General features: G+C 42.9%; 1 protein-coding gene and 1 long non-coding RNA gene across 3 annotated transcripts in view; one reads left to right on the top strand and one right to left on the bottom strand.

Moving 5' to 3' along the window:
• ARFGEF3 (ARFGEF family member 3) overlaps positions 1–20,698 on the top strand; it is a 74,382-nt gene extending 53,684 nt beyond the window's left edge. For both annotated transcript variants that reach the window (XM_081907023.1, XM_081907022.1), the window contains exons 23-35: positions 886–1,030; positions 1,957–2,079; positions 2,978–3,081; positions 4,158–4,302; positions 5,476–5,604; positions 6,363–6,539; positions 7,547–7,661; positions 8,188–8,290; positions 9,151–9,282; positions 9,987–10,117; positions 13,356–14,583; positions 15,281–18,799; positions 19,046–20,698. In XM_081907023.1, the coding sequence (XP_081763149.1) occupies positions 886–1,030; positions 1,957–2,079; positions 2,978–3,081; positions 4,158–4,302; positions 5,476–5,604; positions 6,363–6,539; positions 7,547–7,661; positions 8,188–8,290; positions 9,151–9,282; positions 9,987–10,117; positions 13,356–14,583; positions 15,281–15,472 (2,724 nt within the window). In that variant the 3' untranslated portion in view covers positions 15,473–18,799; positions 19,046–20,698. The remainder of the gene's footprint in view (positions 1–885; positions 1,031–1,956; positions 2,080–2,977; positions 3,082–4,157; positions 4,303–5,475; positions 5,605–6,362; positions 6,540–7,546; positions 7,662–8,187; positions 8,291–9,150; positions 9,283–9,986; positions 10,118–13,355; positions 14,584–15,280; positions 18,800–19,045) is intronic.
• On the bottom strand, positions 4–23,002 carry LOC309367686. The gene is made up of 3 exons (XR_014167280.1): positions 22,897–23,002; positions 10,333–10,390; positions 4–406 (listed from the first exon to the last, which is right to left on the bottom strand). It is a non-coding gene; the product is annotated as an uncharacterized lncRNA (long non-coding RNA).
• Between the last annotated feature and the right edge of the window lie 152 nt (positions 23,003–23,154).

The raw sequence follows: 23,154 nt of genomic DNA, 5'->3' as shown, positions 1-23,154 counted from the left end.
GCTTAACCTCATTTATAATGCCAACAGCCTACCTTCCACTGCAAGACCACTTTGATTCCTATTATATGCCTAGCAATAGCAATCCTTTCAGTTGCTTCCTGGGAATGGGAAATGGCAAAAGAAGATTCTGTGCAGGGCTTGTTTGTATTTTATACTGGAAAGGGTTTAGCATTGGGAGAATTTCATTTGAAGTGTCCATCTTCCAAGTTTCTGAAGCAGGTGTTGCTGGATTCCAATTCCCATAAGCCCCAGCCAGCATGTCCAATGGTCAGGGGTGATGAGAGGAAAGCCACAGTCTCCTCACCTCTCTTTTAAAGTGTGTGAGCAATAGGTAGCAACACCACCAAAGTCAGGAAGGGTATTTAGTTGGATTTCCAGAGCTGGAACGACAAATTATCATGAGCATCTGAAAAAGAAACAAAATGCTCTGCTTAATATGCATAGGATATTGGCCTCACAATTCAGTGCTTATTTGTGTTGCCATAGTGTGGGGGTTTTTTTATAATTAGAAAAATGTTATCAACAAATTGTATTGCTTTCTGCTCAAGTCATGTGGGTCTCCTATAAAAAAATAAATAACCTGGTAGCATTATTCAGTTGTGTATAGAAAATCAGAAGTTCCTCTTGCTTACCAAGGGCAGTGGAGAGGGCAGTGGAGAGGTTGACACACTGGAAGCAACACCCATAGGAGCACTGGAATGGCCCCACCAGTGCACTTACCCTGCTGCAACCTCCCCCAGCTCTTGATAAGCCACAGAGAACCTGACCCTGGGAAACTGCTGTAGTATCTCCACCTCACCTGCTGATCTGCTTCTGTATTTCTCATACAGTATATTATCTGTGCTGGATTATTCTGCAATGTTTTGTGTGCTCTGATTGTGCCAGGTGATCACATCCATAGGCGAGCTGGTGGAGGTGTGCTCAACTCGGATCCAGTCAGGGTGGAGGCCATTGTTCAGCGCACTAGAAACTGTACGCAGTAGCAGCAAGTCAGAGGTAAAGGAATACCTTGTTGGAGAGTATTCAATGGGTAAGACCTTTCTGCAGTTTTCTAGATACCACTGTTTAGGTACTGGGTTTTTTAAGGGGCAGTGTTTGAAAGGCAACACAATCCATATAGCAGACTATCCAAAAACATACTGAATAAATGAGTAGATCTGAGCTACAGTGAAGTTTTTGCATCACAACAGAGTTCTGGAAGGTCTTTATGGTGAGTGTAACATTTCCCCCACATGTTTAAAAATCATGTAAATATAATTTTTTTCTGTTCGTTGTAGAAAATGGATGAGCCCCTTTGAACTCACTGGGAATTCCTTCTATGCATATATGATTGTGCTGTCAGTCACTAACCATCATAATTTGATTCTATGCTTGTCTCTAGCAGCTGCATATAGTAACATGAATGTTTTTATGTTGTAAACCACTTTTGAGCTATTTATGGTAAGCAGTATAAAAGCATCTTCAAGGAATTTTCAAAAATACATATACTAGGTTTGTCTGTATCACCTGTGAGTGAGCAATGAATGCAAGATTTGGTTCAGTGGCTTGATTTGGCTCAAATTGTTTTGGAGGCTGCTCGCTTCATTTCAGGACTGAATCAGGATCTCACTTAAGGAAAACCAAAGCTTGGTTCGCAATGATTTAATATGGATACATACACAGACCCAATTGCTACATCTGTGCAGTTAGATGAAGGCCAATGTCTCCAGTTACACAGAAGACTTGTAAAGTCCCTGTGCAGCATGGCACCCAAAACCCCAAAATCTGAAAGAGCCATTTTGACTCTGAAAATTTATTCCCATTTTCCTTGTAGGAAAGCCACTGAACACTGTGGGGCTTACTTCCAAGCAAATATAGAATTGCATTGCACATTAATTTGAAGTAAGTTAGAAAACCATGGGCTTTTCCAGGTAATGTGTATCTGTATCAGCTAAACAATTATTCTTGCTCCCTTAGGAAAATGTCAGGCACCTGTGTTTGATGTCTTTGAAGCATTTTTAAATACAGACAACATCCAGGTCTTTGCAAATGCAGCCACCAGTTATATCATGTGCCTTATGAAGTTTGTCAAAGGATTGGGTAAGGAACCTTTTAAAATACGGTATATCCATCTGTATGTTTACTTTAGGGTTTGATGTTTGTGGAGACAGATGCAAACAGTTTACTGAATGTCAACAAAGGCTATGAATGCATTTTAGAGGTATGAAGTCCTGGGATTTTTTATGATTTTTGTATGTATTCTTTCTTTCTTTTTACTGCATTGGCATTTGCCAGGCACGCTCACAGTTGTGAAAGAGAGTCTGTCTACAAAAAGTTAACTGCTCTTTCCTGGTGATGAGGGTGGAGTGGGGAACAGTGTCAAGGAGACCTTCATACAATAATAATAATCAAAAGCTTAAAGAAGTCTCACAAAGGGCAGGGCAGGAGTGATGTCCTGGCAACATTTCTTCCATATGTTTCTATGCTATAAAATATACTGTGGGGTTTGCCCCATCTTGCACAATGTAGCTGTTATTATTATTAATATGAACCAAAGCATTCTCTGCATAGGAGGTCCTCCCTCACCTTGTGTTAAAGCAGTTGGCAACCACTCCTCCTTGTTTCACATTAAGAGTACAAAACTGCACCTGGGGTGCAGGGTCGCTGGGTGCTTCAATAGAAATGAGGCACAAAAGGGCCAACTTGGAAGTGATCATTCTGACCATCTGTATAGAGCATTGAAATATATGACATGAGGAGTGTGATGGCCCTACAGTAGAATCCCTCTGTGCAGGCAGGATTGAACATACCATGTCTAACATTTTCACCAAGACATTTCTTCATCCTCCTCCGCAAGTTATTCCTCATAACTGCTGTGTGCATTTTTTGAATTGGTGAATACCTCTGGATTCCACAATCACCATACAGGGTCATAGTAATTAAGAGCATTCAGACCAGCATTATGTTCTGCTTAGACGTTTTCTTTCTTCCATCCCAGGGGAGGCAGATTGCAAGGAGGTTGGCGATTGTGTGCCAGGATCAGGATCCATGTCTACAGACTTGTGCCTTCCTGCTCTTGATTACCTCAGGCGGTGTTCTCAGGTGAGCACAAAGATGCTAAAAGCTGCTTGAGATGGCATCCACAAGGGGGTAGAGGCTCCCTGTAGAGGCTCTTTCTTGTGTAAACAGGTCGGTCACTGCAGCATGCAGAAAAGCCCAGAGCCTCATGGTGAGCCTCTTACAAATGACTATACAGCAGCACACAAACATGCAATTTCAAGTGGAGCATTCCAGGCTACGAATTCTAATACTAATAATATGCCATTCATTTGATTGGGTTGCCTCAGCCATTCTAGGCAGCTCCCAACAGAAAATAATGACTGCTGTCCTATACATATTTTTGTTCTCCTTCTCTTTCAGTTTCCCTGGATGACACACATAGCAAATCTTTGAGGATTCTGGCAGTGTAGTCTATTTCTCTCTCTTGCCACAGGGAGCACAGATGATGCAGTTACCAATTTCTGTGTTCTTTCTTCTGCCAGATCAGAAGCCGTGCATGTGTTTAAACACAGTGGCAACAGCTTTTCCCATCGCTCTTCTTACTGAGGAAACATAGCAAAGTGATTGGGCTACTAACAGCTGCTGGCTTGTCTCTGTTTTTCTGGAAGAGAGAGAGAGAGAGATCACATGATGATCAAAACCTGACTGCCTAGAGGCAACTGTTACTCACCGAAGGTGTTAAGGAAAGTGCTTGCTTACAGAGTTGCCAAGACTGGATTTGTAAATACAAGGCCAGGAATCTTGGGATACTTCCATGCTCAGGTTTTGATCAGGTCCTGTGTACAGTAAATCAACATGACCAGCAAACAGACACCCTGCATGATAGATAAGTGGTGTCTCATGCCCATATGCGAGTGGCTTGATTATATTATCTTTAGCAACCACACAGCACATTATCCTTATGTTTCCTGGGGTTACTCCCACATTTTTGAGTGTAGCATTGATGCCTGAAAAAAAAGCCCAGACAAAATCCCTGGGCACACGGACCCTTCCCTGCTAGAATATCAAACTATTTTAGCCAAATCGTTTTCTGTGTGAATGTTCTACAACATGTAGCTCTGAAACTATCATGCCAGCGCATACTGCAGAGTAGTCTCATCATTTCTCTCCCTTTTTAGTTGCTTGCCAAAATCTACAAAATGCCCCTGAAGCCTATTTTTCTCAGTGGGAAACTTGCTAACTTACCCCAAAGAATACAAGAACGATCCGCAAGCAGTGAAGATGGCATTGAGTGTGTCCTTTCTGATTTTGATGATGACACAGGTAAGCAAAATTACTGTTGTGATCCTAAAGAGGAACGTCCTTAAATAGCACTTACCAAATGGGGCTTGTCCATTCACCTGGGGCTCTGGGGGAGCAGCTTTTGCTACAGCCACAGCCCAGACGCAGGGGCTGTCTTCTTCCTGCACAGCCTGGTAGCTTCCCTTCTAGCTTCCTAGGAAGACCTGCCAAACAGGCCAGTCAGGACCTGGGGCAGGGGGCTGAACTAAGCCCACCCCTGCTGTATTTAAGAGGACAGCCTCAGGTAGTCACCTTCTTGGGAGATTGTCACAGGATTCACCACCCACCCACCCAGGCTGTAAGTGACCTGCCAGAAGATGAGCAGGCAGGCGAGAGTGAGGACTTTGCTATGCTTTATCCAGTTGGTCCAGGGGATTTCTCTCTTTGGGAGTCCGCACAGGGCCAATGGACCATAATGCCCCTCCCAATGGCAGCCTGAGTGGGATCGTAGCTCCTGATCTATGTCAGGAGCAACCCCCCCCCCCAAGTTCTGGGTAAGCCCCATCCTGTTCATCAAACAGTTGGCAGGTTGCTTAATACTAGATGCATACCCAGTGCCTTGGGACAAAACCTACTTGCATCTGTAATGAATGAAAGTTGTGGCCTATTTCAACCCAATACAAATCTCCTGTGTTTACTTCTATGGTTTGCCCCGTCCCCACAGGCATAATGCACCTGTGACAGCGATGACGTGTGATTTTACATCTTCACCATTCTGTATGCTTATATATGCTGTGATCGTACCCTGTTCTGGGAGAGTCAATTCACAGATAGTTTTACCTCAAGAATGTAGTCTTCAACAAGACACCCCTCCCCCCACAAAAGAAGGGTGTAGCCCCCTCACCTACATTCTGTACATTTACGCATTTATATATCTAAATATTTTATAATCCTCCCACCATTCAAAAATATTGTTGCCATGTACGAAGAGAGAAGTAAAATTAAATGCAAGGCTAGAACAATGATAATACATTAAAACCATCAGTAAAATCTGTCAGGAAGATTGAACCAAGTGATCAGCATCTCTCAAGCACTTATAAAAGAAAAACGGAAGAGAAATGGGGCAGGAACTGGGAACCTAGCAAAATAAATTCCACAACAGAAAGCCTATGCTACACATAGCTTCTCACATGCGGTTTTGTCTTGTTTTCCTAGGCCTTATTAATGTCTGGATCATTCTGCTTGAAGAGTTGACTACTGCCATATCGAACTGCCCCCGTCAGCATCAGCCTCCAACCCTGGATTTGCTCTTTGAACTATTGAGAGATGTTACCAAAACACCTGGTAATTGGTTTGACTTTATTGACTACTACTAAAATGTAGTAGTAGTCCTACTCCTGGGTCGGAGCAGGGATGGGCGGGCTCATTAAAGTCCATCCCATCCCATCTCCAGGCAGATTTTGAATAGAGAATCCATTTGAACTGCCTGGAAACACACAGTTAAAAGTACTACCTGCAAAGTGCTCTGAGGGTTGTGCCCTGCCTCTGCTATCACCACACACCTTGGACAAACTTTGTGCAAGTCCCCCTGGGCGCAGCAGAGCTTGGTGGCATTCTGTCACTCCCAGGGGGAATTATACAGGAAAAAACATGGCTGCCTCCATGACCACTTGATGGCTGCAACATCAGCTGAGCAAACAGACTCTCACAGCTCTGATAGCACTTTTGTATCACCCCAAACACATCTAGTTGATTTATTGCTGTTAACATTTTAGAATTGTTATATTTTGTAACAAGGACACAGGGAGCTAGGCAATTTGATTGCGGGAGGGGATTCAAGAATTAGTTATTAACTGTTAATGGTCTTTTAGGCTTCCTCCACATGAATAAGAGTTCACTTTTTGAATAAGAAGAATTATATGTCACCGGGGGGGGGGGAGCCATGCCTGCTATTTATAGATCTGTTAATAAAGTAGCAAACCCACAGGTAGGAAAATACACAAGTGTATCATAGAGATGGCACCTGAGTGTTGACTTCCATGTTAAATGTGCAGGCATTATAGGCCCAACATATTTATCAGTCTTGTGTTTTTATTCTCTAGGTCCTGGATTTGGTATTTATGCAGTTGTTCACCTTCTGCTCCCTACAATGTCCCTTTGGCTTCATCGCAGCCACAGCGACCATTCTTACTGGGATGCGGCCTCTGCTAATTTCAAGCATGCAATTGGCCTTTCTTGTGAACTAGTAGTGGAGCACATTCAGAGTTTCATACACTCAGGTAATTTTATGTAGTCTTATATGTTGCAACCCATTCCAACCATACTCTTGTAGACAAACTTTAATTTTGGCATTAACTATTACAGTGTGATCAAGACCTTTTAAACATGGATGAACTGCTATTGGAAGAGAAAAAAGATTATGGTAGAGGTTTTTTTTAAAAGGTGTGAGCTTTGCATATATACAATGGAAAGTTTATTTCTCCAGTGAAAAGTGAAACGACTCAGCTGTCCTTGCTCTGTTTATATCGGGCTTCCTCAGCCTCGCCCTCCAGATGTTTTGAGACTACAATTCCCATTATCCCTGACCACTGGTCCTGCTAGCTAGGGATCATGGGAGTTGTAGGCCGAAAGCATCTGGAGGGCCAAGATTGAGGAAGCCTGGTTTATATGAAAATTTCATATAAGAATGGGATTTGATTCCCAAATTAGGTTTTGAGTCTCCAGTGCCAACCAAACATTCTCTCTAACTCCAAACCATCTGTGACTATAAGGTACACAGCACCATGGGTATCTGCATGGCAAGGAATGCATTGACTAAAGCACAGAGACGTGAGTTGAGACAGTGATCCAAACACTACTCTGAAGAGGAAACATGTAACTAAGCATCCTAGCTGAACTGGAGCAAAGGTTTTCCCCTAGTACTAAATGTCGCAGCATTATAGTAAACTGCTTTGAGGGTTGTTGCTGTTTTTTACAATCTAGCGATATATGAATTTGATTAAACAAGATAAATAAGAAAAAATAATACTGTGAAACTAACGGATCTGAACATCATCTGGTATTATCCCACTGCACAAAAGCTAGATCCAGGCCAAGCAAGTAGCTCTAATTATCCTGACTAGAGTATTAGCAATATCCCAGTTTATAGCCAGGTCAGAGGGCAGCAAGACCATGCATGAAGAAGATGCCGTGTGCATTTATTTCTAAAAATGCAGTAGTTCCTCTGTGTTGTAATTCTATTAAATTATGGTTAATATCAAAGCCAACTGCCTAATTTCCTCTTTAGATATTGGCTATGAGAATATGATCAACACAATGCTCAGAGACCTCTTCAAATTACTGGTAGCTTGTGTGGCAGAACCCACAGAATCCATCTCTAGAGTTGGGTGCTCCTGTATCAGGTAATATGGCTTTCATTTCTATATTTACACATAGGCCCAGTTTGCACATAACACTAAAGCTCACAGGTCCTTTGGGGGTGCACACAATTAGACATGAAATACTAATGTGAAAGTTAAAATTATCTCTAGTTAAAGAAGGTATGGGTTCTAAAGGCTTCTGCAGAAAATGTCAGAAAATTATTCTTTGCCAACTCAAAGTTCAGACTTTGAAAGCACCTTTCCACCCAGTAACTCTGAGGCTTTGAAAGCAGTTTGCATCACTTCCCTTCATACCTGAAGTATGGGGAGAAATACATTGGTTACTCCTTCAAGCCTTACACAGGAAGTGCAAACAGAGCATGTTCAAGTGATGTTCCAAGGTGCCTTGATCGAAGCTTATATATTGGGCTTCACTTGGCTCTTCATAGATCTACATCAATAAGAAAAGCCGGTTTGGCTTTTGAGCTAATCCCAGTTTTGCAATCTTGTTGTGAAATGGTTATTGGCTGGTTATCGGCTTCATGGTCTTTCCCCCCCTTATCTATAGATATGTTCTAGTGACAGCTGGTCCTGTTTTTACAGAAGAAATGTGGAGGCTGGCATGCTGTGCGCTGCAGGATGCCTTCTCAGCAACTCTTGAGCCAGTGAAGGTATCACTTGCATTTAACGGGGTGCCGCAAGCATCTCTGCTAATATGCGGCTACTATTTTCTTAGACTGTTGCTCTCATCTATGATTACATAGATAGCAAACACCTTGGGGCGGGGGAGCATTGGTTGTTTGAACTAGCATCTCTGTGTGGATGATGTATAAGCAGCCAGCAAGATTTCTGCAATGATAGCGCTTTGGGAAAGCGGCTCAACCATCGCAGACCTTTTGATGGCTTATGGTCTCTACTCATATGGAAAAAAACCAACATCTATGCATAAGCTCAGGCAGGAGCTTGAAGTTAGCTCCACACACACTTAAGGCGATCAAATAAATGGGGTACAACCTGTGCACGACCCATTCTTGTCGGCACTTCCAGACTGTCACTAGTGAGCTCTTTAGAAAAATAACACACAAGTAAGCTTTGTTTTAAAAATAAGTTGAAAGAACATGATGAAAGTACATCAGGTTCATCAGTTAGGTATGTGTGTGAGAGAGAAAGAAACTGATGTCAGCCAGGGAGCAGCAAACTTTTTCAGCAGGGGGCCAGTCCACTGTCCCTCAGACCTTGTGGGAGGGCCGGACTATATTTGGGGTGGGGATGAACGAATTCCTATGCCCCACAAGTAACCCAGAGATGCATTTTAAATAAAAGGACACATTCTACTCATGTAAAAACATGCTGATTCCCAAACCATCCGCGGGCCGGATTTAGAAGGCAATTGGGCTGGATCCGGCCCCCGGGCCTTAGTTTGCCTACCCATGGCTTAATATAACCTAGCACAATCATTTTTTAAAATCAACCCTATTGGTTGTTTAGCATTCAGAATACACGCTGAACATCTGGTGCTGTTTCTCTGCAGAATCTGTTGGGCTATTTCCACAGCGGCTCTGAAAACTTCAGTGGGGATGCCTGTGAGGTGAAAGTGGCAGCCCCCTCCCTCTCTCCTAGTGCTGAAGCCGAATATTGGAGAATACGGGCCATGGCTCAACAGGTGAAGACTTGAGAGATATAATGAGCAAAATGCATATTATGTTAAACCTAGGCACTGGTGCAGACAGTAATCAGTTGGACTTGCATGCTTAACTGTGACTAGATTGTTCCCTGTGGGCTTTGCTTTTACAAACAGTTCATGGTGAGATTTCTTAATTGTTTTAAGCTGTCTTTTAAGGTATTGATGCCAACATTAATTAGGTATTGATGCCAACATTAATTAAGCATTTTAAGATGGCTAGGCCTGATGCATCTCCGTTTAGTGAATGCTTCTTCTCTTGCCAAGTTGATAATCTTTGGATGGGCTGGACCATGAAACTTTTTTGTAATGAAACCTAGTCTTCCTTTTTTTCTTTCCTCACATGAAACTATTTAACTCAGTAGTGGGTTTATCTAGGCAGAGAGCATCACTTGATGTGCTGGGTGTTGCCACTTTTAGAATTCCATTTACAGTCCTGGGTTAAGGATATATAAAGAACTGCCTTGTACCAAATGAGGCCTTCAACCCGTCTAACCCCCTGCTGCCTGCTCTGTGTTGTGAATGGATGCAGTTTATGAGCTCCTCAACCTTTTACACAGTTCTGCTGTGGGAAATCCAGAGTCTGGGACATCTACATGTGCAAATTGTGTGCTCTCCTGCTATGTTACGTCCCCTTCCTGAATTGGCCCAGGGCTTTAACAAGTTGGCATTATTTGTTTTTGTAGGTGTTCATGTTAGACACACAGTGCTCCCCCAAAACGCCAAACAACAAAGAAGGGTTTGAGCATGCTCAGTCCTGTGTGCTTATCATCGAGTTGCCTCCTGACAAGAAGCCCAATGGCCATACGCAGAAAAGGTAAGGTGACTTGTTTATTACAAGACCCAGAGGGCAAAGCAGGACATGAGACAGGTGCAGGGAATAAAGGGAAAGTCTGCACATCTATTTAAATCTGGGCAGATTTGTTTCTCGTGGCAAAGCATGAAAGGCGATCCATGCTGACCCTCAAGGGGCACTTTTTCTCATCCTGTCATCCCAGTCTTGAGTCAAGCTAAACCATGTTGAACACTTACCTTGGTCCCAGTAGCTTGCATTAGATTCAGGCCTTCATTGCAGATCTTAGACTCCCATCTGTAATGCAGAATACAAACCAGTCACAGTATATGGTGAAAGTGAAGGATATTTAGGAAAACAGTAACGAGCAGGTATTGCAGAAAGCGACCAGCTCTTAAATCTGAATTGCTATAACTATAATTAAAGGCATTTTGTAACAACAGTGAGCAACATTTTAGGAATATATATATAAGCATTCTCTTTCTGGATCAGACCTAGCCCCAGCACTCTGTTTTGTAGCCAGATGCCCTACCAAATGATGTTGAATTGATGCTTGCCTCTGTTGCATGTCTGGCAATCAGTTGCACTGCTTCTGTTCATTCAGCTAGCATGGTTAATAGTTGTTGTTAGGTCTCTCTTTCACGGCTGGGAGATGGTCAAGAATAGGGGTGAAGGGAAAACGCACTGCCTCTCCTACAGCTATGCAAACTGTCTCCCTCCCTACCCCCCAATTCTTCCAGAGAGCTTGTCGTGACTGATTTTGGAAGTTCTTTAGAGTTACTTCTGCCTCCTCTTCTCCCCCTTAACTGCAGTAGCAAAGCAAGTGTCTGCTACAAGGTTTGCAGCACATAGTGTTGAAGATGAGGAACACAGGAAGAAGGTGCCTTATATTGAGTCAGAGCATTGTTCCATCCACACTGAATGGCATTGGCTCTCCACATTTTCAGGGGCTTCTTCCATCCTAACCTGGGATTGAACAGGGGATTAAACCAAGCAACTTCTGCATGTAAAGCATGCGCTACAATTGTTCCTCTGGGGTTTTTCCTCTATAACGATTTTATAGCCTAATCATTCACTATTGAGCCAGAGAAAATAATGTTCATGCTGCCCATGTTGTGCCTACACAGAAAACACCGTGATAAAAAATAGATGATGTATGAAGGGGACCTTACTGCCTAATTTGTTTTAGAAGCTTGTTCCCTAGTAAAGTATGGCTGCTCCCTGTTGATAAGGCTTGCTGCAACAGTGAGGTGGTTGGTTGTTTGCTTGCTTGCTTGCTTCTGCTTGTCTTGCATGCACAGCCCTGTAGCCGTGCTGGCCTTTTGTAAAGTTCCTCTTTTCCTATCTGATTTTCTTTCCTTTCTTTTTTTTTGAATGCCGCCCATGAATGCACAGGAAGCTTGGGTAAGGGAGCATTTCAGCCTAATGCAAAAGGCAAAATAAAAGTCCTTGATTTAATATCTATTCTTTTCCACAGAAAATACTGTTTTAGCTAGGCAGTCCTAGCAGTAAAAGAAACTGCTGTTTGCCAACCGCCTAGGTTGAAAGGTTACATATTCCACCCCCTCCCAATTCTCAGGCTGGTTTTTGCCAAGAATTGGGCAAGTGCAGCTGCAGCTGCAACCACTTGATGTCTGAAATGTTCTTGGAATGGGAGCTTTCACACCCACAAGAAAGTTTCATGTATATAGTCCCCTCACCACAGTGTTGTGTGAGTGCACGAAATATGGGGGACTCTCCGGCCCCCATGCACAACGCTGGCACTTTTCAATATGTCACTGTATGATTTGCATGCACTTTAAAAGGGAAGCACAGCCCCAGAGCCCCTTGCACCACTGAGCTGAGGTCCGCATGCAGCTGGGACACAACACTTTGGACAGACATCAGCTTCTGCCTCGAGAATTTCTATAGTGGGTCACTTTTGATGAGGCCCATGAAATGAATGCCAGAGTGCAACCACTAGAGAGTGTCACAGCACAAGAGAAGGAATATATTTTTCAAGGACGTGGGCAGAAGTGGAAGGCCTGGGGGCTGGGGGAAGAGATTCAAGCTCAGAAAACAAATTTCAAGGTAGCTACATTTCCATGAGGCTGACTGGATGCAGAACAAACCGATTTGTTTGTTTTCATTCATGCTCAAATAATATATTCTCCACTTGGAAATGCTAGCTTTGTGTTCCTAATTACTTCTGCAATCCTATGCATTGTTATTCCGAAGTAACTCATTGGTACTTATTCCCAGGTAATTGAGTTTATGACTGCAGCCAAAGACTTAAAATAAAATTCTTTATGCACACAAAATAGAGACTATGAGAGAGAATAGCGCACTGTCCAGACCATCATCTGACCCATATCTATAAACTTATTCATGGTGGTAAATAGGCCAAATATCCACTGTGGCTTGAATGTTTGGCCTTTCATTCGTATTCTTTGGTGCGATACCAAGGTATGCATAGATCCAGTTTTTTCCTGATAAATTCCCTTATAGAAACCCTCGGGTGTTGTTAACTTTCCTCCATTTTCAAATAATGTTTTGTTTAATGTTACATTGCTATAATAATGAATTATCCATGTTACAAAACACATTATATTAATGTATAAATGTTGAGGATTTTGCATGATAACTCTTTAAAGCAAATATGGGGAACCTATTGCCCTTCGGGTGTTGCTGGACTGCAACTCCCGTCATCCCTGAGTGTCGGCTATCTGGGCTAGGACTGTTGGGCCTTGAGAGTCCAGTGGCGTATGGAGGGGCACAGGTGTCCCAATCTCTGATGTCAAGGAATATGTCTCCTTGGAGGAAAGGTGGCATATTAATATAATAAATAAAAACATTTTAATTTGCGGGGAGTGTTAAATTCAGTTTGGGTCAAAATTGTAGGAGAATGCAGCAAGAAAATGGATTGTGCATGTTGCCTGGACAATATTGATCCAGAGCAGCTTTTCCCAACTTGGTGCCCTTCAGGTGTTCTGGACTACAGTCCATATCAGCCCCAATCAACATTGCCAATAGCAATTATAGGAATTATAGTCCAGAATATCTGGAACAGTACCTGGTTAAGGAAGGTTGGCACAGAGATAGTGTTTTGAGGAATTTTTTTGTCAGTAGCTATCATAATGATTATGATATAGTTATAAACTCACCACAGAGTTCGTTGGAGGAGCAGTAGGATATAAATTCAAGTGATTTAAAAATATTATTGAGATACTCAGTGTGTTTGTCATTCCTTCCCCAACCCCTTCCACCTGTTGGCTGCATGAAGTATCCCTTTCAGAACAATTGTAGTGAGCCTGCTGTCCCACCAAGTGCTGCTGCAGAACTTGTACGATATTTTGCTGGAAGAGTTTGTGAAAGGGCCCTCGCACTCTGAAGAGAAGGCTGCACACCAGCCACCGGAAACTAAACTGGCAGGCTTCCTCAGGTACATTTCTATGCAGAACTTGGCTGTCATCTTTGACTTGCTGCTGGATTCCTACCGGACAGCCAGAGAGTTTGATACGAGGACTGGGCTGAAGTGCCTGCTGAAAAAGGTCTCTGGCATTGGTGGAGCTGCCAACTTGTACCGCCAATCGGCGATGAGCTTCAACATTTACTTCCATGCCTTGATCTGCGCTATTATGACCAACCAGGAAAACATCACCGCAGAGCAGGTGAAGAAAATCCTCTTTGAAGATGACGAAAGAAGCACCGATTCATCCCAACAGTGCTCTTCGGAAGACGAAGACATTTTTGAAGAGACAGCCCAAGTAAGCCCACCAAGGGGGAAGGAGAAGAGGCAGTGGAGAGCCAGGCTGCCATCTCTGAGCGTCCAGCCTGTCAGCAATGCAGACTGGGCTTGGTTAATCAAAAGGCTTCATAAGCTCTGCATGGAGTTATGCAACAACTATATTCAAATGCATCTGGATTTGGAAAGCAGTGCCGATGAGCTCCCGGTCTTCCGAGGGGACCCCTTCTTCATCCTTCCGTCCTTCCAATCTGAAACATCCACCCCATCTACCGGAGGGCTTTCTGGGAAGGACACCCCTTCGGAAGATGACAAAAGCCAAATAAGGGATTCCCTGACGGAGAATGTCACTCCCAAAGGAGGAAGTGGAGATATACTGCTGCTTCCACCCTTGAGCCCCAAAACAGAGAAGAGAGACCAAGGCAGGAGAAAAGAGTGGTGGGAGAGCGCTGGCAACAAAATCTACACCATCGCCACAGACAAAACTATATCGAAGCTCATGACAGAATATAAGAAAAGGAAACAGCAGCATAACCTGGCCACTTTTGCCAAAGAGATGAAAGTCGACAAGAAAGGGGACCCGCTAAGCACGAGAGGGCCAGATTCCCCCCTCCCGCAAAGGCCTCAAAATCTGGTTGATCAGGGCCAAATGAGGCACTCCTTCAGTGCAGGGCCAGAGATTTTGAGACAGGAGAAGAGGTCACGCTCTGGGTCAACGGTCAGTTCACTCAACATATCCGTCCGGGATGGTGAGGCGCAAATACAGGTAAGAAAACAGGCCAACGTAGAAACTTAAAATGGAAGAAAATATGCCTTTTCAATTGCAGTAGTTGTTTTCCTCGTTTGGGATTAAGCAGAAAGCAGGTTTCCGGAAATATGCATTCATTATTGTAGAATATAACACACATTTGTGCTTGCAGGGGCAGCCTTAAGCACTGGGCACTTGGGGTAAAATATTAAGGTGTCCCATACAGCCACACCCACCTGCCCACTGACCCTTGCAACCTCTGGGCCAGAGCAGCCCATTATACCCCATTTTCTATCAAGCTTCAGGTTCTTTGTGAGTTTCTTATGGTAACTTCCAGCCTCAACAGGAGGTTTGTGACACTTCCTACAGTAACTTGGCTTATCCAGTACTTTCCATTGCTGTCCCTTGCCTTTCTTTTAGTTTTTCATTTTAATGTGTTTGCCACACCAGCTACTCCTTCATGCATCTCGGCCTTACCAAAATGAATCATATGCATGGTGAGCCAAGATGGCTTGGGGTGGAAAAGTTAATTACAGGACTAGCCCTCAGTGGCAGGCTGTGTTTTGAACCTTAAAGACTTTTTCATTGGGCAACTTAAGTTTGAGGCTGACATTTTTCAGAAATTACTTCATATTTACATTATGAGCTTTATTCTTCACGATGTTTTTACACAGCTATATAGTTACAGATTTCTTCTCTCCCTGTATCATTTTAGGCATGGACCAACATGGTATTGACAGTTCTTAACCAGATTCAGGCCCTTCCAGACCAGATCTTCACAGCTCTCCAGCCAGCTGTGTTCCCTTGCATCAGTCAGCTGACTTGTCATGTGACTGACATTCGAGTTCGCCAGGCGGTGAGAGAATGGTTGGGCAGAGTGGGCAGAGTGTATGACATTATCGTGTAGTAGAACACTGGATGCAGTACCCACTAGAGAATGAATTGAAGGCATACAAATATAAAGTACAGTTACTGAAATGTTATCTTTTGAAAGTGATGAGGTAACTGTCTATTTGCTGGTAATTAGAAACTGGCAACATCTGTCCCATGCCATTAACTGCTTAAGAGCACAGTTCAGTCTTGCTCATGCCTACAAGAGCATGTGGTAACCACACTGTGCTTATACATCAAGTATCCCAAAATAATACTGTATATTAAATCTGAAAATGCTGTTTTAAGTCAGGCTGATATATGAAAACTCAGTATATTGATGTTGCATATTTTTCAGAGAGTGATGTATTTCTCCACAGGGAAATAGCAGTGGAATGAAGGTGGCACAAAATGGACACCTTCACAAAAGTAGGCTAGACACAAAACAACCAAAGTAAGAGCCTGCTTTCACAAACCTTCAGTGTGGCATCAACATCTCCCCACTCCAGTGCAATTTTGGCTTAAGTACATTCTGAATGCAAGCTCTTTGATTTTCTGAAGAGTACAGCAGATGCATAGGTGTCTTTAGTATAGAACCCTTTTGTGCTCCCAAAACTGGCAGACTGACATTTGAAAGTAGCTTAATTAAGAAAAAATGCAAATTGATGGAAATCAATGAGTTGTTTCAATAAATTGTTCATGTAAAACATGACATGAAAAACAGATGACCCAAATTCGAAAACTGATACATTTTCAAAATTCACAGTGCACATTTCATTTTCTATCATACACCAGGGTTGTGGTGAGAATCAGCCGTGCACTGGCTTCTGAGCCCCTTTTAATTTGATTTTGTGACATCCTAGATGTGGGTGCGGTATGGTGTGATATGGCAAGAGCAGCTTGCCTGGTGGAGCATCGGTGTTGCTGACCAAGAAGAGGGACGAGCAACTGTGTAGTTGGGGCTGTTCTGTCACACAGCCCTTGTCACACCTTTCCTCTTCCTCCCAGAAGTGATAGCAACACTCCTACTGGAAGGCTGTTCCTGCAGTTCTGCCCCACTGGGGGAAGGACTGTTATGCTATGGTGCTGGAAGCTGTCTAGGGAGGAAATAGTTAATCCTGTATAGGATAACACATGCCAGAAGCCATAGACTTCTAAGAGGTTTCGCCTCCTTTGATGTCAAGCCAAAGGTCTTTAAGTAAGGGAAAAGATCATAACTATGACTACAGAAAATGAAACATAAAGCTGCAACTTGCCTGTTTTCTATGACAGCTGCCTTGTCCCATTCCTACATTGTAGGTGAACATGTCGGATGCTTGACTACTGCCCCAGAATTCCCTCTGTGGCCACCTCAATTTGTTTTACCTTTCTTCTCCATGAAAATAAATAAAATATGTAGGTTTGGAAGGTGGCACCCATTTTATGCTCTCATCTGTCCTGTGAGGCTGCTTAGTTTGAGAAAAGGGTACAGCAGCCTTCATATCGGAACAGGGATTTGAACGGAAACCTTTCATATCTAGCTTCGTCCACTTTCCACCCTGGTCCTCTTAAATCTACTTCCTTTATCCAAGCTGTCTAGCATACACAGCTAAATATCTAGTCCATTAATTAGAAAAGGGCCTATAAAATATGGGTGTGGCCACCTTTATTTATATGCCACAGTTATATGTTGCCTATCTCCCACTGCATTCAAGGTGGTCCGTAATTTTGAAAAATTGCTTGCATTTTAATCGGTATGATGCAAAAGCGAAAGGGGGCACAGAAAGCAGAGAAAAATAATTGCATTCAAGTACTCTGCGGGACAGTTTTGTGCAAGGACAAACCAAGTGGTAACTGTTCCTAGCCTAGCTGAAAGAGTAGCACTTGCTGTCCCAGCTCTGCCTCTGGTGCAGAATGGTGACTGATGAGAGCAGCTCCCGTAGGGGAGGAGCCAGCTGGGTTTGGCCCTAGATAAGCATATGGAGAGAGGACTTGCTGCCAACCCACCCAAGTGATAGCTGGCCTCATCCAACATAGGAGGCCTCACATCTTAATTATTTCTAAAACACAACAGCTAACCCTCAAATCCTTTTGCACATGGGCCCATACACATGTCCATCACATACCCGGGAGATCAGACTGAGTCTTGTCAATGATGACCTCAAAAACAGGGTGCACAGATTGCAAGGCTGATGCAACTATACAGGTAACCCTTGCAAGAGCAGGTGTTTTTTTAAAGACCCCAACAAAGTAATGTGTGATCTCAGGGTCACATGCAATGTCAAAGATGATGATGCTGAGGACAACTTTTGGATGGCCCATCACAGCCTCTCATGCCAGCCTTGAATATTGGTCTCATTAACTGAACTGAAAAGGGGTGAGTCTTCATCAGCCTGATTTATGATGCATTGGACAAAAATTCCCTTACTCCTCCCTTTGTTTGTATGTTAAATGAATGGGAGACTATGAATGTACACAATCTCACAGCTGCTGAATCCTTGTAACTATATTATGGAATTCTTTGTCAAAGAAGCTGCTACTGTGCCCGAATTTGATTGTTTTGTTCTTTTTTCCATTTTCCATTTAAATATGCAGTGTTTCTATGGCTCTTTGTGAAGTTGGAATTTTTTAGGGGAACATTTTCAAGTGATGCACGCCTACATTGTTAGTTGGATTTTATATGCAATTCTAGCTTGTCCCCTGTAAGCGTCTATTTAACGGAGTCATTAAATAGAGAGAGAGATATACAACACTCAGGATTTCTGCATCTGTTCTACTGAATGCCAAAAAATAGTAATTCCTGGACTGCTAACAGAGGGGTCCCCCCGCCCCGTACAATGAAGTATATGTTACATGTGAACCAATATTGTGAATTGCACACGTTGAGAAGATAAGTGTGGCATGACAATATTTTTATGGCCATTATTACAGGAAAGACAAAAGTGGACTATTGTTACTTTTCTTAAGGAGCTGAGGCAGTACAGCCACCAACTGCAGAACCCACCTTAAACCATGCCTGATTGCAGCTGCTCAACAGATCAGGATGTTTACCCCACATTGCGTCCATCCTCTCTCTTTGGATGCCAGAAGCAAAGCAAACCATATAAACTGGCCTTCAACATAAAAGTATGGGAAGTTTTGGTTGGTGAGCGGGGTAGAAGCACCACATAGGGGGATTGTCAAGGGGTTATGCACTAGGCGGAACTTATTTTGGTGACTTAACAGAACACAGTAGAATTGTTAGGAGTAGAAGTAGTCTGGACTTTTCGGCTGACCTTGAAAAGCTGCTATAGCCTTAGGTGGTAATGAAATTAATCACACAGACTCAGAAGGCAAATGTCAAATCAGCCATGAACCACAAAGGCAAGTCTTATGAGTCAGTGTGGTGTAGTGGTTAAGAGTGATAGACTTGTAATCTGGGGAACCGGGGTTCGCATCTCTGCTCCTCCACATGCAGCTGCTGGGTGACCTTGGGCCAGTCACACTTCTCTGAAGTCTCTCAGCCCCACTCACCTCACAGAGTGTTTGTTGTGGGGGAGGAAGGGCAAGGAGAATGTTAGCCGCTTTGAGACTCCTTCGGGTAGGGATAAGGCGGGATATCAAACCCAAACTCTTCTTATGGGTGTGGCAGTGTCCCTTTTGAGCTTCCTTCTCTGCCAGCGAAAGACTTCCCAGTCACGTTCAGCGGAAGGAGACACTTAATAAGCTCACTGGCCAAGTTGCACCTTCTGCTGCTAGGAACTAGAAAGTTCTTATGAGCAAAGAGCTACATATGCATGGCTGATCTTGCAAGGCATCCATGCATCTGGGGACTGACTCCTCTAGTGGACATGGCAAGGCATAGAAACTCATTGAACCTTTGCTTTCTCCCACCCAATCTCAAAAGAGGGGATCTTGGGCAATCAGGTGCCTATGCCACACACAGCATTATGTGCATTAAAGCCTGCACCATTTCACAATGAAAAGCTCCTGTGATTATATAACATGACACACATTATTATTATTATTATTATTATTATTATTATTATTAAATGTATTAGTTGCCCTCCACCAGCAAGTCTCAGAGTCAGTTACAACAATTTAAAATTTAAAATTAAAAACCGTGAAAACAAATTAAGAGCCAAAGGAATAGGGTGGGTCCTGAAAACAAATATCTCAGGTGTCAAAGGCCAGGGGGCAGAGGATGGAACTTGTACATGACAAAAATCAGAGTGGCAGCCCTGTGTCAGGCTTGCTCCTCCACCTCCATTCTGTGTAGTGCAACTTCTCTCATGTCCAGTGATCTCTGCTGTATAAGTATTTTTCTGCTAAGACCTGGGGGCAAAACTGAAAAAATGCTGTGAGCAGCAAGATAAGGTCAGGGTATAATACAAGTCAGAGGGAGAAGACTTAGCACAGGGCCATCATATTGGATCTTGTTTGTTCGTCTAAATATAGTTCTGCCCACAGAGAACACTCCATCTTAACTAAAATGGAAAAGATGCTGTACTACAGAAGTGCAACGTCATTCTTAGAGCAACGAAGCTGCTTATTTATATGGCAAGAGTCTCTTCCAGCAATGGTTACTGTCTACCATTTGGGATACAGTGCCAAGCTAAATGGATAGAAACCACTTTTCTATTTATTGCTAAGAAGTGAAAGCCCCAAAGGACTGTTCGTTCTCTTATGCCAAAGATACGACTCGCTCAAAAGTGAATATAACAGCAGCAAAATTGACTTGGCTTTCATTATGGAGCCTTGCTCCATTTCACATATAGGAATCCAAAATGTATTGAAGGCTACAAATGGGTAAACCCAGCCTTTTTGCCCTATTAGATGGTTGTAGCCTTTTGCAAGCATAGTTCGCAAAGCTATGGGAGGAGGAGGTTTGGGAGGAGGTTTGTAGGTAAGAATGACCAGGAAAGATGCAGCAGAGCAATGAATGTTCCCCTTGGTTCAGTGTCAGTGCGCTCTGTATAAACAGAGTGGCTATATAGAGTCAGCATATGCCTACACAACTATGAATATATGTTATTAAACTTTCCTTGAATCCTGCTCCATCTTTCCTTGTGATGTTAAATTAAAATGACTTCCCTAGTCCCCTTTCCTCTTTTCTTGTGAAACAGATTTGTTCCGTCCGTCCCCCCGCCCCCCGTGTCTATGTTGAACAGTTCGTTGTAAACCACTTTACAAAATGTATTTTGTGTATATTTTGTTCAAAGGGAATTCTTAAAGGAAGATATTTTAAAACAAATAAACTATTTATGTTGCTCGTGTTGTAGAATAAAGTAAATCCAAAATTCAACTACTTGGAGGTGTGTGTTGTTTTTGCCGTATCAGCAACGGGGAGCATATTATGCAGCAGATGTTTATACGTATAAAAAGTTGACGCAAGGAACTCCTTCTCCGTCTCTGGCACAAGTTGTGACAGATGAACACTCAGAAGGATGACCACCACAGAAAAAACCCATGGTTCTCATTGTTTGTGAACACCCACAGGAAGAATGCATTGGCTTCGGATGGGCTGATTGACAAGGAGGACTGCCAGTATCCCACCTCCACCTCATCTCATTATAACCTTTAGTGCGCTTTTTTCCTCTCTGTGGCTTCTTACAGAGGAAAAGCGAGTGGGGAGATGACAATCCACCCTACTGAAGCCATTTCTATGGCAGAGAGTTACTAGAGACCTGCTGGGAGGGATTATTTTGATAAACAGGAAGATGGGCAGAAGCATTTAGGAATGCTTCTGCATGAGATTGTGGCTCTGGAAATTTTGGGGGCTCAATCTTGGGAAGGCTGCACCCCATGCTTCCTAAGCAAACTTGGCCCTCTAGCTGTTTTTGGACCACAACTCCCATCATCCCTAGCTAACAGGACCAGTGGTCAGGGATGATGGGAATTGTAGTCCCAAAACAGCTGGAGTTTGGCCATGCCTGACCTAAAGCTTGTGCTGTATATCACCATCATCTTTATAGATTTCTCATCTGAATGAGTTTGATTTTCTTTCTCTCCACCTAAGGACAGCTTGACTTATGCAACTGCACTGTTCATTCTCTATTCAGAAGAGCACTGCCCACTTTTCTTTACAGAAGGGAGGACCATACTGAATGAAGTCGTGCAAGAATATTATTCAGACGGGAAACACATACAAATGGAGGTCAACGGAAGGCAATGGGGTTGGCTGCTGACATTATAGGGGTGCATCGCTTGTTTCCCCTTTCCCACCTATTTACAGTAGTTCCCTTCTTAAAAATAAAAGGCATGTCAAGGTTAAAGTGATTACTAATGTGGCCCTTATGAGGTACTATTCTGTAGAGGGGGCCTCTGAAAACAATTGGAGATGTCAAGGACTCCCATAACAGAAGCAAAACAGTTTCATCTCTGAGAAATCATTTGCATGGCTAAATACCCAGAGTAGCCAACAAGACTACACAGCATTTGATTTTCTTCTGGCACATTCCCCGAGTGATTACTAACCTTCCTGACATTTCATTTTACAGCTTCTTCATATATTTTTCAGAGGCCCAGTGTAATTCCGATAATCTAGTCTCCTGCCTTCTGTTACAAAATCAATACAGTTTTACCCACTTGTCCCCTCTAAAAGTCCATGGCACCTCATTGTGGCTGCTCTCAGGCCTGGCGGGTGTGTCAGCAACTGCAGTGGACTGTCGAAAGCCGTGGTCTGTGAAGTGGATCACTCCCATGAAATGGAAGGTATTTGTATCAGGTTTCCTTTCTAGTTACACAAAGAACATTTGCGCTTCCTGCATCTGTTGGCTTGAGGTCAGAAAGTTTGTCATGGAAATAGCACTGATTAAAAATTTAGTAGTTCCAATTCCTTTAAAAAAAAAAAGAATCTCAAGGTTTAGGTCTCCTTCAGCAGGATCAGTGAGCTCATTAAACAAGAAGAAAGGGGCTTGGAATAAAAAATAATAATTCACTGCTGTAACTTTCATTAATTAACAAAGGAACAAAACTTCCCATTATCTAAAATTAATGAGACCACTTTGCCGAACCTTTTCAATCAATCAATCCATATGTTTTGTTTTATTTATAACTTCCTTGTTATTGTCATGAAGTCAGTGCTAGAGTTGTCATATTAAGCACCTACCCCAGCATCTGCAGAACACCCCACTCCACAAAATTTGAACCCCAAAACCTTATCATTTCAGCAGCCAGATCAAAATAGAACAAACAACTTCTTAAGATGCACTAGAGAAACCCCTGGTATTGAGTAACTTGCAAGTTCTACAGCTTTTATAAATGGAAGTGAATTTTAACTATTTTAAGACATATGTTTTCACTGAAATTACTACTAAACCACAGAAGCACCCATGCTTTGATATCAGCGAACCAAGCAGGCAATATCCCAGCAATATAAGGAAGTGAATTTGTTCAAGCACCACTTTGGGTTCTCACAGGTCTTACACCGACAGCAAAGGTTTTAGACTAAAAGACTTGATCAGAAATCTTTATAAAATCAAAATATAAAACAATACTTACAGGATAACAAGTCATGGAATGTGAGCATTGAACATACACAGAAAAAGCACAATAGTGGCAGCTGCAATAAGGGATCTGATGTGGGAGCCATGGATTTCAGCTATGTTGTTTTGCTCCTGCAATCAGATTTGCCCTCTGATCCCGATCCTGATTGCTCTTTGGTCAAGCTTGTTCTTGAACCTTTTTTCTTGGTTGCCCTCATATCTGATTGTCCCTTGGTCCTAGCTCTGGACCAGACTTTTGCCCATACCTCAACCT

The sequence above is a fragment of the Podarcis melisellensis genome, assembly GCF_964234715.1.
Source record: "Podarcis melisellensis genome assembly, chromosome: 3".
NCBI classification, from domain to species: domain Eukaryota; kingdom Metazoa; phylum Chordata; class Lepidosauria; order Squamata; family Lacertidae; genus Podarcis; species Podarcis melisellensis.
This window is presented reverse-complemented; position numbering and strand designations above follow the sequence as displayed.